The sequence below is a fragment of the Cricetulus griseus genome, chromosome 7 (assembly GCF_003668045.3).
Source record: "Cricetulus griseus strain 17A/GY chromosome 7, alternate assembly CriGri-PICRH-1.0, whole genome shotgun sequence".
In the NCBI taxonomy this organism is placed as follows: Eukaryota; Metazoa; Chordata; class Mammalia; order Rodentia; family Cricetidae; genus Cricetulus; species Cricetulus griseus.
In genome coordinates this window covers 113,826,523-113,840,563 of record NC_048600.1, presented here as the reverse complement: position 1 = coordinate 113,840,563, position 14,041 = coordinate 113,826,523, and the positions used below count along the sequence as shown (strand labels likewise).

Genomic DNA, 14,041 nt, shown 5'->3' with positions numbered 1-14,041 from the left:
GGCTTGCCCTAGCTGTCTAATGTTGCTTTTGTCCATCCCAGCTTGTGTGTCCCTGGGGCAAGGATCAGGTCAGTGTGACATGGTTCTCCAAGGCCAGCCATGAACTTAAATGAGGCCTGCCAGTGTGCACAAATTCTTGGCAAGGTCTGAGTAAGAATGCTGGGCTGCTCAAGGGTCACTGGAGGAAACAATAATGCCAGCACTCAGGGTCTTTTTCTGGGTCTGGAGTGGGGAACAAGGAAGAGTTGCAAGCAGCAGTAATAGACATGCTTGAGCAGAGCGGCTGAGGACAAACACTCCTTCCATGCCTCTGTATCCTCCTCGTAACTCAGGATCTGTCCCTGTGTACTGAAAGGTGAGCCTGTAGCTCAGTTGGGAGGGTGCTGACCTAGCAGTCACTAAGTCCTGGGTTTGATCCCCAGCATACAGAAAAAGAGGTATGAGAGTATTAGTCTCAACTGCAGACCATTGAGCTGTTGTCAGGGTTCTCTTTTTATAGATGGGAGACTAGGGCACAGGAAAGAAGAAAACTGGCCTAAGTTCAGCAAGCTGGTAAACCACGGGCCACTGGTACACACAGTCCAACGTAAAGCCCTTGGGGTGCTCTCTGTGGTGAATGGGAGGCAGGCAAGGACTTGCTTTCCTATCCAGCACCTGCTCTCAGCCCAGGAGAGGCTGTCAGGAGATCCCTGATGAGAGACTAGAGACTGTCTTCTGAGAGAGCCCCTTCATCATGAGACACCCCTGGTTAATAGGAACCCTTTTACATCGACTTACTGTCGATGGGGTGTCTGACCCTGAGTATGGGAGATCCTCCAGACTTCCCACTGCCCTGTCCCCTCCTCCAGCTCAGTTTGCCCAGCTGGCCCAGCTGAACCCCCAGGAGCGCATGAGCCGGGAGACAGCCCTCCAGCAGAAGCAAGTGTCCCTGGAGGCCTGGCTGCAGCGAGAGGCACAGACACTGCAGCAGTACCGTGTGGTGAGTGGGTCCTGCATCCCTCTGCTCCTGGGAGGGAGCTCTGTCACCTGAGAGCCAGGGCACCAGGAAGGGGACAGAGCCAAGATGACAACAGGTCCCCTCTTTCCTGGGGTGCATGTGAGGTGGAGCAGGTAGAGAGGGCCTGTGGCTGCTCCCCAGAAGCCAGAAGGCTGCTGTGCCCTCCCTCATGCAGGAGCTGGCTGAAAAGCACCAGAAAACCCTGCAGCTGCTGAGGAAGCAACAGACCATCATCCTGGATGACGAGCTGATCCAGTGGAAGAGGCGGCAGCAGCTGGCCGGGAACGGGGGTCCCCCCGAGGGCAGCCTGGACGTGCTGCAGTCCTGGTGAGGGCGAGAGGTGGGCAGGGTGGGCAGGGGCTTGCGCAGTGGTGCCAGCTGCCTCGTCTGTCCTGTGTTGGCCCGAGCAGCAGGCTCCCATTGTCTGTGACAGCTCTCACTCTATCAATGTCTTGGCTCCTGATGGGACTTGGCTCCTCAGTCCCATGACACCTCCCCTAAGGACAGTGGTGCCTTGGAATGGGCAGGGCTACTCTTGAGCTGGTTGGTTCCAAGTTGGGGCCACCCTGTCTGCCCTCTGCGTTTGGAAAGTGGGACTCTGCTCTGTGTCTGTGCAGGGTAGTGGTGGCTCATGCCAGCACCTTGGGAGGGAGTGTGGCTTTGTTGGGAGGGAGGAAGAGTGTCATGTGGCCTCCTCCCCTGGCCTGTGCTGGGACAAAGGCCACTGTCCCTCTGAGGGCCCTGGGCTCCTTGCAGGTGTGAGAAGCTGGCTGAGCTCATCTGGCAGAACCGGCAGCAGATCCGCAGGGCTGAGCACCTCTGCCAGCAGCTGCCCATCCCAGGCCCCGTGGAGGAGATGCTGGCCGAGGTCAACGCCACCATCACAGACATCATCTCAGCCCTGGTCACCAGGTGACTGCTGCCTCCCGGCCATGCTCACAGGGACATGGCAGTTCCTGGGGGTGGACATGTGGAGGTCCAGGAGCTGTCAAACCCAGAGCTCTGCCCCAGTCCTGCTCCTCCCCCTCCCCCACCCACTCTGGCTCTAACAGCTCTGCTGCTGTGGCTGTCCTGGCCCAGTGTGTATTGGGGACACTGCAGGAAACACATCTGTCTCCAGTCCCCCATGTCCTCCCCGGGAACAGAGTCCAGGCCCCTCCTTCCTAGTAGGCCCCACAGGAAGGTCCTCCCCTCTTGCTGGCCTCCCAGCTCTCTCCCCGGAGCCAGCATCTGGTCAGCTGTCTGGTCATTGTGTCCCCTGCAGCACATTCATCATCGAGAAGCAACCTCCTCAGGTCCTGAAGACCCAGACCAAGTTCGCAGCCACCGTGCGCCTGCTGGTGGGTGGGAAGCTGAACGTGCACATGAACCCCCCTCAGGTGAAGGCGACCATCATCAGTGAGCAGCAGGCCAAGTCCCTGCTCAAGAACGAGAACACCCGCAAGTGAGTGTGCCTCAGTGTCCCCTCTTTGGCACTCTGCTTGGTCCTTGAGATGGAAGATAAAAATTGTTTCTTAATGTCTGACCCCTGTTTTCCCTCTTGCTCTTCTGGATCTGAGAATGAATATACATACATACATACATACATACATACATACATACATACATACATATTATATATAAAGATGGTATCATTTCATTAGCTAGAGAGGGACCTGTTGGCTGAAAGTCACTTCTGTGCTTTGTTGCCTAGTTTCAGTGGCTAAGTTCCTCTCAGTGGCAGCTGTTCCTAGCAGCCCGCTTTGTTTCCCAGCTCTAGCTTGCTTTCTCTGCCCGTGTCATCTGCAGCTTGTTTTCTGTCTAATTTGCAGTGATTACAGCGGCGAGATCCTGAACAACTGTTGTGTCATGGAGTATCACCAAGCCACAGGCACCCTCAGCGCCCACTTCAGAAACATGGTGAGGACTTGAGAGAGGCACAGCGGACGCTCCCTCAGTGTCTTAGGCCTCTTCATCTCCTGCTTCTCCTTTGCAGTCCCTAAAACGAATCAAGAGGTCTGATCGCCGTGGTGCAGAGTCGGTGACCGAAGAGAAGTTCACAATCCTGTTTGACTCACAGTTCAGCGTGGGTGGAAATGAGCTGGTCTTTCAAGTCAAGGTAAAGTCCCCGTCAGCCTGTAGGTATGTGTGTGCGCAGTGTGTATGCGATATGTATCCACTGTACACAGTGTGTGTGTGTGTATGTGTGTGTGCAGTATGTATCCACTGTATGCTGTGTGTGTACACAGTATGCATGCATATTTACAGCATGTAGACCATATGTGTGTTGTGTGTATATGCAGTGTGTATAAAATGTATACAGTGTGTAAATATACATAGTACATGTGTAGCATGTATATCATGTGCATGTTTATATATTACATATACGGTATGAGTGCAGTGTGTATATACCATGTATGTACACAATGTATGTATAACGTGTATATATTGTGTGTATGTGTAGATATGTGCATACACATATATAGTATATACACTGTATTCCTATAATATATATATATATATATATATATATATAATGTGTACAGTATGTGTGTGTACAGTGAGTTTAGTTGTGTACACTGTGTTTTCATGTAGTATATGTCCACAGTGGGCATGAATATTTACAGTGAGTATGCAGTGTGTGTACCATGAGTGCAGTGTGTGTCAGATATGTTTGTGTATGCAGTGTGTATAGAGTATGCAGTGTGTGAGTGCAGTGTTTCTGTGGTGTATATGTGTAGTGTGTGTGTAGAGTACAATGTGTGTTTGTTTGTGTAGTATATACACAGCATATCTTTTGTTTAAATGCCAAAAGAATTATGACCGTGTAGTATCTTCCTTTTTATTGTTGATAAGAAGAAATGGAGAGACTTTTATCCTTAGAGCTGTTATCTTCTCAAATTCACTTTAGGCTCAAACAATAACAAACTGAAATAGCTAGGAAGATGCCCGAAAAAATGATCACGGGAAACCACTCAGTGTGAATTTAAGAAAAGATTGGAGTTGGACTTTTTGTGGTTGTGTAGTTTTATATTTGCTTGTTTAGTGGGTTGGGGTTTTGTTTGTTTTTTGAAATATGGTCTTACTGTGTAGCTCAGACTAGCCTAAAACTTACCTTGTAGCCCAGGCTTGCCTTGAGCTTAGAGTCCTGCCTCAGTATCCAGAGTTGGGATTAGAGCTGTGTAGAAATATCTGTTTTCTCTCCTATTCTTCTTGTGCTTGTGAGAAAGTTGTCCCATCCTTCAGAATATCCAAGAAACTTCACCCACAAAATATCTACAATCCAGCTAGGAACTGTGGTACATACTTGTAATTCTAGCCTTTGGCAGGAATCAAGAGTTTGAAATCAAGCTGGGCGGTCACAGGGGCAGACGGATCTCTGTGAGTTCAAGGCCAGCCTTGCCTACAGAGCAAGTGCCAGGACAGTCAGGACACAGAAACCCTATCTTGAAAAACTATAAAAAGGGGCTGGAGTGATAGCTCAGAGGTTAAGAGCAGTGACTTCTCTTTCAGAGGTCCTGAGTTCAATTCCCAGCAACCACATGGTGGCTCACAACCATCCGTTATGAGATCTGGTGCCCTCTTCTGGTGTGCAGATATATATGGAAGCAGAATGTTGTATACATAATAAATAAAATAAAATTAAAAAGAAAGAAAGTAAAACTAAAAAAAAAAAAAAGTTTGACACCAAAGCTGAATATGGCAGCAGTATAGCCTGTATAGCATATAGCAGTATAGCACTTGAAAAGTCAGAAGTAAAAACAGGTGATCAGGAGTTCAAGGCCTGGCTCCATTTCATAGGGCATTTGAGGTTAGTATCTGTATGCTACATGAACTCATGTTTCAAAAAAGAAAAAGAAAAGAAACATTGAGTTGAAGCCAACCTAGGCTATATAATGATTTGAAGGTCAGCCTAGAGTACAAAGTGAGATCTTTTCCCAAAAAGGAAGTTAGTTAGCTCCTTAGTTAGAGAGCTAGATGGGCAGATTAAGTATCTTCGAGGCCCCAGCTATTGCCAGCACCATTCCAGCTCTTTGAGTCCAGCACTGAAACTGGAAGGAAAACTCAGTACTGATCGGGGAACCAGACAGAAGGGGATGGAAGTCTCGGGAATGCTCAATCCCTCTCTGCCTTCCAGACCTTGTCGCTCCCAGTGGTGGTGATTGTTCATGGCAGCCAGGACAACAATGCGACAGCCACCGTCCTCTGGGACAATGCCTTTGCAGAGCCTGTGAGTAGATTCCTTGGTCTGGGGTCTTCAGACCTCAAGACTGGTTCTTTCTCTCTCCCTGTGGGAGGCGGGTCGTTTTCCTTAGGAGACACTAGAAAATGTGGACCAAGGAAGGGCTTCATGTCCAGACAGGACTTGAACTCAGCTCAACCTCCTCCTGCCTGGTACCATGGGAAGTTCACCTGACCTAGAGGGAGGGGCTCAGAGGAGCTTCTGTTTCCAGCTGGTACCTGCAACCCAGGTAACACACTGCTCCATGACGTGCCATCCTGAGGCTATGCTCAGTAACACAGGAAATGCTCAGTAAATACTTGAATCCTCAGAGCCACCCTGGATGGTTTGGGGACTCCTAGGCCCTTTCTAGAGTTTACTTTAGCTGAGAACTCACCTCAGTCATTTGCCAGTAAATGAAGATGACATTCAACACTCTTCCTAGGTCTCATGGTCTGTGATTCATCCCAGCTCTTAGAAAGAATGACGCACTTTGTCTGAGGGACAGATATGTTGTGGGCTTAAACACCCCCAAGCATTTGTGCTCCCTCTATCTCCCCTTTCCTCCCTGCCTCTCCCTCCCCTACCACCCCCTTCTCCTCTGCCCGCCCCCCTTCCTTTTCTTTTTCTTGAGACAGGGTCTCATATAGTATCCTAGGCCAGTGTTGAATTCACTATGCAGCAAAGAACCCCTGACCTTCTTGCCTCCTCTCCCTGTGCTGGGATTCACCAGGCATTCACCAACCACGCACATTTTTTTTTTTTATGAAGTACTGGGAATAGAACCCAGACCTTTGGGCAGGCTGGGCAGGCACTCTACCCATTAAGCTACACACCTTTGCCCATGATGAACATTTTCAAAACATTTCCATGAGCAGAGATCTGTCTTGAATATTTCCCATAGAACTTAATTTACAGGAGCATGATAAAAGGATTGCTGTTATTCGGCTCATCAAAGTCTGTCCTTCTCCAGTGTGTGATGTGAGATTCCTGGCTCTCCAGCTGCCGACTTTAGAGGACCATGCTTTATTGCAAAGGCAGGGTTTTTATGAGATCCTTCCCTGTGTGTACTGCAAACCCGGAGTTTAGCCTCTTGAAAAAAGGCCGCCATACACTGCTTTCATAAGCCTTCTGAATTAGATTGCTTCGTTTCTGTCCCTGCTGTCCAGAGCGCTCTGTAACCTTGACATGCCTGCAGTGTGCAATCAGTAGGGTATCTTGCCCAAATAATATGAATTCTCCCTTTTTTGTTAAACTAATGACTAGGATATCTTAAATGCTAGCTATTTAAAAATAAATGCAGAAAGCTTGACGTGATGGTACACCTTTAATCTCAGTTCAGCACTTGGAAGGCAGAGGCCAGCCTGGTCAACATAATGAGTTCCAGGCAATTCAGGGTTACATAATAAGACCCTGTCTCAAAAGAATTAATAAATAAATACAGGGATTTAACAAATGGCTCAGTCAGTAAAGTGCTTGTTTTCTATACATATTTCCTAAAACCTGTAGAAAAAAACAAAAAACAAAACAGTGTGGCTGCTCTTGATTGTAATCACAGCTCTGGGATGGTAGGGTCATGAGGATCTCTATGGTTCCCTGGCCAGATAGTGTATCCATATCACAGAGCTCCAGGTTCAGTGAGAAAAATAAATAGGGAAGACACTGAATGTCAACCTCTGGCCTCATAAATGTGCATCATCTGCACACCGGAACACCTATACACAATAAAATATAGATATTCTATTGGGATTTTATTCTGCACAAATATTATGTGTATGTTGTGTAACAAGTGCATTAGGGCCTTGTTTGTCATAGCTAAGGGCGGGGACTGACAGATAGATTCCCATGGGTGGGGCTTGGCAAATATTGGTCTCCCTGTTGCAGAATGTTTAGCCACCATAGAAGAATTGAAGAGTTTGCAGGTGGTGGTGCATCCCTACATTCTCAGCGCCTGGGAGGCCCAGGCACGAGGATGATGAATTCCAGCCCAGCCTGGGACATAGAGCAAGACCCGCTCTTCAAAATGGAGGAAAAGGAAAGGAAGAGGAAGGATTTCTTTTTAGTGTTCAATTGGCACATTAAGACTACATATTTGCTGGGCGGTGGTGGCGCACGCCTTTAATCCCAGCACTCAGGAGGCAGAGGCAGGGGGATCTCTGTGAGTTCGAGGCCAGCCTGGTCTTCAAAGAGAGTTCCAGGACAGCCTCCAAAGCCACAGAGAAACCCTGTCTCGAAAAACCAAAACCAAACAAACAAAAAAACAACAGCTACATATTTATGGCATACATTGATTTACACGTACATTGTGTAATAATCAGATCAGGGTAACTAGCATGTCCATCTCCTGAACATATATCATTTTCTTGTGCTAAGAACATTGAGGGGCTGGAGAGACAGCTCACAGGTTAAGAGTGGCTACTGCTCTTGCAGAGGACCAGAATTCAGTTAGCAGTGCCCACCCATGTCAGGTGGTTCACAACCACCTTTAACTCCAGCTCCAGAGACTCCGTGATCACCTACACACACATACATGTACATGCACACACAGAGACCCGTAACTAAAAGTAAAGTATCTTTTTAAAAAGAAAGAAAAAAACATTGACAGTCCCCTTGACCAGGCTTGGTAACTCACTCTTGTAATCCAAACACTTGGGAGGTAGAGTCAGAAGGATCAGAAGTTCAAGGTTATCCTTAAATATATATTAATATTAAGTTCAAGACCAAATTGGGCTCCATGAGACCCTGTCTCAAATAAACTAAAAGGGGGGCTGGGAGATGGATTAGTAAAATGCTTTCCAAGTAAGCACAGAGGCCTGAGTTTTTATATCTTATCTTATACGTATTTTGTCCGAGTGTATATATGTGTACCATATTGTGCCTGTTGCCCGTGGAGGCCAGAAGAGGGCATCAGTTCTGCTGGAACTAGAGTTACAAATGATTGTGAGCTACCATGTGGGTGCTGGGAATCAAACACAGGTCCTCTGCAAGAACAGCCAATGCTCTTAATCACTTGAGCTATCTCTCCAGCCCCAGTAATAAATCAAAAAATACGAATCATAAAGCTCATGAGGAAAGGCAAGATGTGGAGTAAAACTAGTTATTCTTGAGTCTTAAGATACACTGTCTGGGGGGCTGGAGAGATGGCTCAGAGGTTAAGAGCGCCGACTGTTCTTCCAGAGGTCCTGAGTTCAATCCCCAGCAACCACATGGTGGCTCACAACCATCCGTTATGAGAGCTGGTGCCCTCTTCTGGTGTGCAGATATACATGGAAGCAGAATGTTGTATACAGAATAAATAAATAAAATCTTTAAAAAAAAAAAAAGATACACTGTCTGCTGGGCGGTGGTGGCACACTCTTTTGATCCCAGCACTCAGGAGGCAGAGGCAGGCAGATCTCTGTGAGTTCGAGACCAGCCTGGTCTACAAGAGCTAGTTCCAGGACAGCCTCCAAAACCACAGAGAAACCCTGTCTCAGAGAAAGAGAGAGAGAGAGAGAGAGAGACTGTTTACATTGTTGGTTTTAATTTACTTATGCAAGATTGGCAACCACCCTCTTTTTTTCTATTTCTCACCTTTTGGGATACCTGTTCCATCCCCATATCTTAGAAGCAGATAACTGAATTTCACAAATTCATAGCTGGACAACTTTTTCTTGAATCTCACCAGGAATGACACCTGAGGTTGACCTCTGGCCTCCATATATGTGTACCACCCCCACCCACTCCCACAGAAAGGGGAGGGGGAAGGGAAAAAGGAGGAAGGGAGAGAGAGAGACAGCCCCCTCTTCTGGCTATTTAAAAACGTGCAGCATATTGTGTGCTGTGAGCACCCGACCACATTCCTCCAGGCTATTGCACCTTTGTAATCCATTGACCAACTGGCTGGCTGGAATACGAAGCAATTTATTAAAAGTTCATATGCTAACCTATTTATCAATAAAGTTGCCAACTAGAAAATTTCCACTCTCCCATGCCAAGTTGCTTCACTTTGAGCTGGAGTTCTTGGCAGATGTCAAGGGCAGGTGTTACACTTGTGGCCATACATGTTGTGTGTCCTTTCTCTCTCTGTACTCACTTAGAAAGCCAGCCTGGTTCTTCTGTTTCTTTTCTTTTCTTCCTTTCTTTCTTTTAAAAGGGTCTCTATAGCCCAGGTTGATCTCAAACTCTCTGTAGCAGAAAATGACCTTAAGCTCCTGACCCTCCCGAGTGCTGAGATCACAGGCGTGTGCCACCACCAACACCTGGCAATGTTTTCAATATCTAAACTTCCAGTGAATCTAGACCAGGAGCCACGACATGACGATACTTTGTTCTGACAACATTTATCAGAACCAGAATCAGACTGCAGGGTCAGCAGCTCCCAAGCCAACGCCCTGAGCACGAGGTGGCCCTCTAGCTGTGTTATATATGAGGACAGTAAAGTAGAACCTTATGTGTCTCAGAACGGGGCAGCCCATGAAAGTCTGAATGTGCTCAGGCTTGGCAAGACAAATCTTGCTGACTCCTTCCAGTCGTTGCTGCCTCTCGGTTGCAGCTTGAGAGACTCAGTCATGCAGCTGTTCTCTTATATCCTGGTTTCTGTCCCTCTCAGGGCAGGGTGCCATTCGCTGTGCCTGACAAGGTGTTGTGGCCGCAGCTGTGTGAGGCTCTCAACATGAAATTCAAGGCAGAAGTGCAGAGCAACCGGGGCCTGACCAAGGAGAACCTAGTGTTCCTGGCACAGAAATTGTTCAACAGCAGCAGCAGTCACCTCGAAGACTACAACAGCATGTCGGTGTCCTGGTCCCAGTTCAACCGGGTGAGTGGCCAGCCAGCCGCCAGCAGCTCTTACTTCAGTCTTTCCCAATGTTCGTCTGCGGGAGTTTCCCTGCCCTGGGCCCCCGTCCTTCATAGTTCTCATAAACTCTACCCAAAGTCACAGGAACATCTGTGTAGACGGACAGCTTGAGAGTTAGTTGGGTCTCACGTGGAGTCACATCTCTTCATGGTGTGGGTAAGCCGGACCTTGCGTGCAGTTAGCGCATTTCTTCCTTTAGGAAGGAAACAGTGAAGCAGATGTGAGCCAGACTCCTTCCCAGCTCTGTCCCAATAGCTCTGATGTGGAATGCCGGCTTAGGCTTCCAGGGGACACTCAGCCCCCTAAACGGGGGTATGGATAAAGGAAACATTTCCTCTGGCATCCATCAAATCTGTGACTGGGTCAGATCTTTGGTTTTTTAGCTAAACTTCTCCCCCAGTATGTCCTCACCTCAAACTTTCAGATGCCCTTAATTCAGAGAGCTCGTGGTTTCTGAGCCTTCTGAATGAATGAAGGGATGGTCCTGTGCTGGCAGCTGCTGGTCAGCAGAGGTCAGGGAAACAGACCTCAGTGGCCTATCTTTGCCATTGTGGTGAAGCCCCCACCTCCCACAGAACCTGGTTACTGTACTTGGCTGATAATTACTGGGAATGTGTGTGTATGATGTCAGCATCTCTGTGGCTTCGTGTGATCTAATTCAGGTCAGACCTATGAACCCATCCTGTGTCTTGCTAAAGCGTAGGCTGTGACTCATAGCAGATCCGAGGTGGGCCTGGGAAAATGTGCATTTCTCAGAATCTCCCAGGGGATACCGATGCTGTTTGTCACACACTGCATGTCAGAAATAGCCGAATCTAGCTGGAGATGTAGCAGAGTCCCCTGAGGGTTGGTACCAGCACTGTGGCTTTCACTCTTTGCTTCTCCCTTTCCTCTGTGGTCTGTCTTTGGGGCTTTAAGAGTACTTGGTAAAAGGCAGGGACATTTGCCTGCTTCCAAAAGTGGGGATGTTTGTTTTCCATCTCAGTGTCTGTATCCTGCCCTTATTGCCTGTAAGGGCACAAGGCATGATTCAAAGCTTTTCAGTTTCTTCAGAGGACTGGGAGGTCTGGGAGGCCGGAGCCAAATCTGCCTTCCCCATCTCTTCCTCAAATGTGTTTATAGAGAACCTGAACAAAGGCAATAAACCAATTCAAAGTTCAGGTTTAGTCTTCTGGTAGTTGAGTCCCCAGAATTCAGTCTTATCCTCCAGGCAGTTGGCTTTACCCCTGAGATTCCTATTCCCCTCCTTGCCATCTTGCTCTATGTGACAGAGGATGGCTTCACAGACACCAAGGCTACCGAGTCTTGTGTACCTCCTGGGTGACATGTAGAGTTAATGTTAATTCAGAACTGCATGTGAAGGATCTTTCTACAGTCTTTACAGCAGACTGTGAAGTGCCTCTGCCATACATGCAGCTGATATTCCAATGCTCATTCTGGCTTTCTTCCTGTTCCGTGTTGTCTCTCCAACCAGGAGAACTTGCCAGGACGGAATTACACTTTCTGGCAGTGGTTTGACGGTGTGATGGAAGTGTTAAAAAAGCATCTCAAGCCTCACTGGAACGATGGGTGAGAATCATCTTTACTGTTGCTTTTTTTATTAAATGTTGCCAAGACAGCTCTTGAGCTCAAGCAATCCTCCTGCCTCAGGCCCCCAAGTAGCTGGGGCTGCAGACATCTATTGAGTCAGTACTAGAACACAAGAGTTTTCTCCCTGGCATTGTTACCCTCTGCCTCTGTCCCTGTGACTCCTTCATTCAGGGCCATCTTGGGTTTCGTGAACAAGCAACAGGCCCATGACCTACTCATTAACAAGCCAGATGGGACCTTCCTGCTGAGATTCAGCGATTCCGAAATCGGAGGCATCACCATTGCTTGGAAGTTTGACTCTCGTGAGTGCCTCTCCCTTTTTGTGAAACATTTTGACTTTATGTCCAAAGGTAGCTGCTTTTGTTGAAAAACGATTTTAATACATCTTGTTGCGAGCAATATTGTTTGTTGGGGCCAGTCCTAATTACAGGAATCACTAACATAACCCTGACACAGCTGCTCGTAAGGCCATCTGTGAGCAATCTTATTATGGGAAATGCTGAAGTATTTACTGCCTTAGAATGTGCAGCGGGCAGTCACAGCCACTTCCCTTTTGAAATGCTTGCCTCATTGTTACTAGCCTGGAGCTCATTCTAGTCATCCTGAACAGTAGCAATACAATAGCTCCATGATTCCCTAATTAATGGAAGGTATTGCCACTGAGCATTGCCACCCAAGAATGTCCCTTCTTTAGTCTGACCCTTACTGTAAAGCAGGACAGCTTGCTAATTTACATGTTTTGTGGTTTAAAGATTCTACCAGCTTGACCAACTCTTAGGCTTTCTTTGGCTCCAGGTGTGCTTCCTAAGAATAAGATTGGAGTCCATAAGAACTACTTATTTTCTTTATTCTATTTTATTATTTTGTATGTGGGTGTTTTGCCTGCATGTTTGTCTGTGCACTGCATGTGTTCTGTGCCTAGAGGCCAGAAGAGGCCATAGGATCCCCTGGAAATGGACTTATGGACAGTTGTGAGCCATTATGTGGGTGCTGGGAATCAAACCCCAGTTCTCTGCAAGAATAAGTGCTCTTAATTGCTGAGCCATCTCTCCAGCCCCAGAGCTATTTCTTTTAGACAGGGGAGGACTCTACTTGAACTTGCAGCCACTGAGATGTCTGACTCTCTAGGGAAGCAATGTATATATCTGCTTATGTACCGAGACATCTAAGAAGTCCCTATCTACAGCTGTGGCTATTTGGGGATGAGCATTTCTGTTGGTGTGATTCTAATAAGGTGTTTTGACTTTAGGCCTGTGGATTTTAAGATCTCACATTCAGAAATCATGGTTAGAATGTGATTGTTCTGTTTATTGATCTAGAGGAAAGAATGTTTTGGAATCTGATGCCTTTTACCACTAGAGACTTCTCCATCCGGTCCCTGGCTGACCGCTTGGGGGACTTGAATTACCTCATATATGTGTTTCCCGATCGGCCAAAGGATGAAGTATATTCTAAGTACTACACACCAGTCCCATGCGAGCCTGCCACTGGTGAGTGTTCGTCTGCGGTGGGTTTTGTACTGACTTTGGTTTTGGTTTTGTTTGAGATTTTGCTAGTATGTTTATGTACATACATGTGTATGTATGTGTACATGTGTGTATTCGTGGATGTGCAGATTTCTTCCATGCACAAGACCCAAACAGCACCCCTCTGGTGTTCAAGAAATACCCAGTGCAGATGTGAGCCCTGTGCAGTGTTTGGCAATGAAAACACCTCTGCCTCTTGGATGCCTGAAATTAAAGTTGCACAACACCACTCCTGGACAAAATAGTCCATATTTTTTGTTTGTTTTGTTTTTCGAGACAGAGTTTCTCTGTGGCTTTGGAGTCTATCCTGGCACTGGCTCTGGAGACCAGGCTGGCCTCAAACTCAGAGAGATCCACCTGCCTCTGCCTCCCGAGTGCTGGGATTAAAGGCGTGGGCCACCAACGCCCGGCTAAAATATTCCATATTATTGTAAAAAATGTTATTCCTAACATTTTGTCACAAATTTGTCAGAAAGAAATGCATCGCACACATCTAGAAGTTAGCCTCTGTAGACAGCTCGGTGGCAGTCTTCAACGGTCTGTAGCTGTGTGTTCTGTTCTCTCCCTGGGAATATGGAGGCTCCCGTCTGGTCAGAGAAAGAAAACAGCAAGTGAGTCAACAGTGACATGTGTTGGCTTAGCAGTGGATACACTGAAGAGCGATAAAGCAAGAGTGAAGGCATGGAGAAGTGGTGGGGAGAGGGCATCATTTCTTTAAAGTGGTTAGGGGAGGTCTCTGAGGAAGTGACGTATGAATAGACTTGAACAAAGTAAGGAAGCTGGCTTTGCAAAGACCTGGAAAGCAAACATCCTAGGCTAAGAGAATAAGTACAGCTGGGGTGGCCGAAAAGCTCCCCAGAGCCAGGAGGCTGCTTCCAGCCAAGCAGGAA

General features: G+C 47.4%; 1 protein-coding gene across 1 annotated transcript in view; it reads left to right on the top strand.

Moving 5' to 3' along the window:
- Positions 1 to 14,041, top strand: part of LOC100750571 (signal transducer and activator of transcription 5B) — a 72,812-nt gene that overhangs the window by 50,460 nt on the left and 8,311 nt on the right. The window contains exons 6-16 of the mRNA XM_027428133.2: positions 849 to 979; positions 1,173 to 1,324; positions 1,754 to 1,909; positions 2,262 to 2,441; positions 2,809 to 2,896; positions 2,973 to 3,095; positions 5,115 to 5,207; positions 9,790 to 9,996; positions 11,510 to 11,604; positions 11,797 to 11,927; positions 12,945 to 13,115. Of these exons, the coding sequence (XP_027283934.1) occupies positions 849 to 979; positions 1,173 to 1,324; positions 1,754 to 1,909; positions 2,262 to 2,441; positions 2,809 to 2,896; positions 2,973 to 3,095; positions 5,115 to 5,207; positions 9,790 to 9,996; positions 11,510 to 11,604; positions 11,797 to 11,927; positions 12,945 to 13,115 (1,527 nt within the window). The remainder of the gene's footprint in view (positions 1 to 848; positions 980 to 1,172; positions 1,325 to 1,753; positions 1,910 to 2,261; positions 2,442 to 2,808; positions 2,897 to 2,972; positions 3,096 to 5,114; positions 5,208 to 9,789; positions 9,997 to 11,509; positions 11,605 to 11,796; positions 11,928 to 12,944; positions 13,116 to 14,041) is intronic.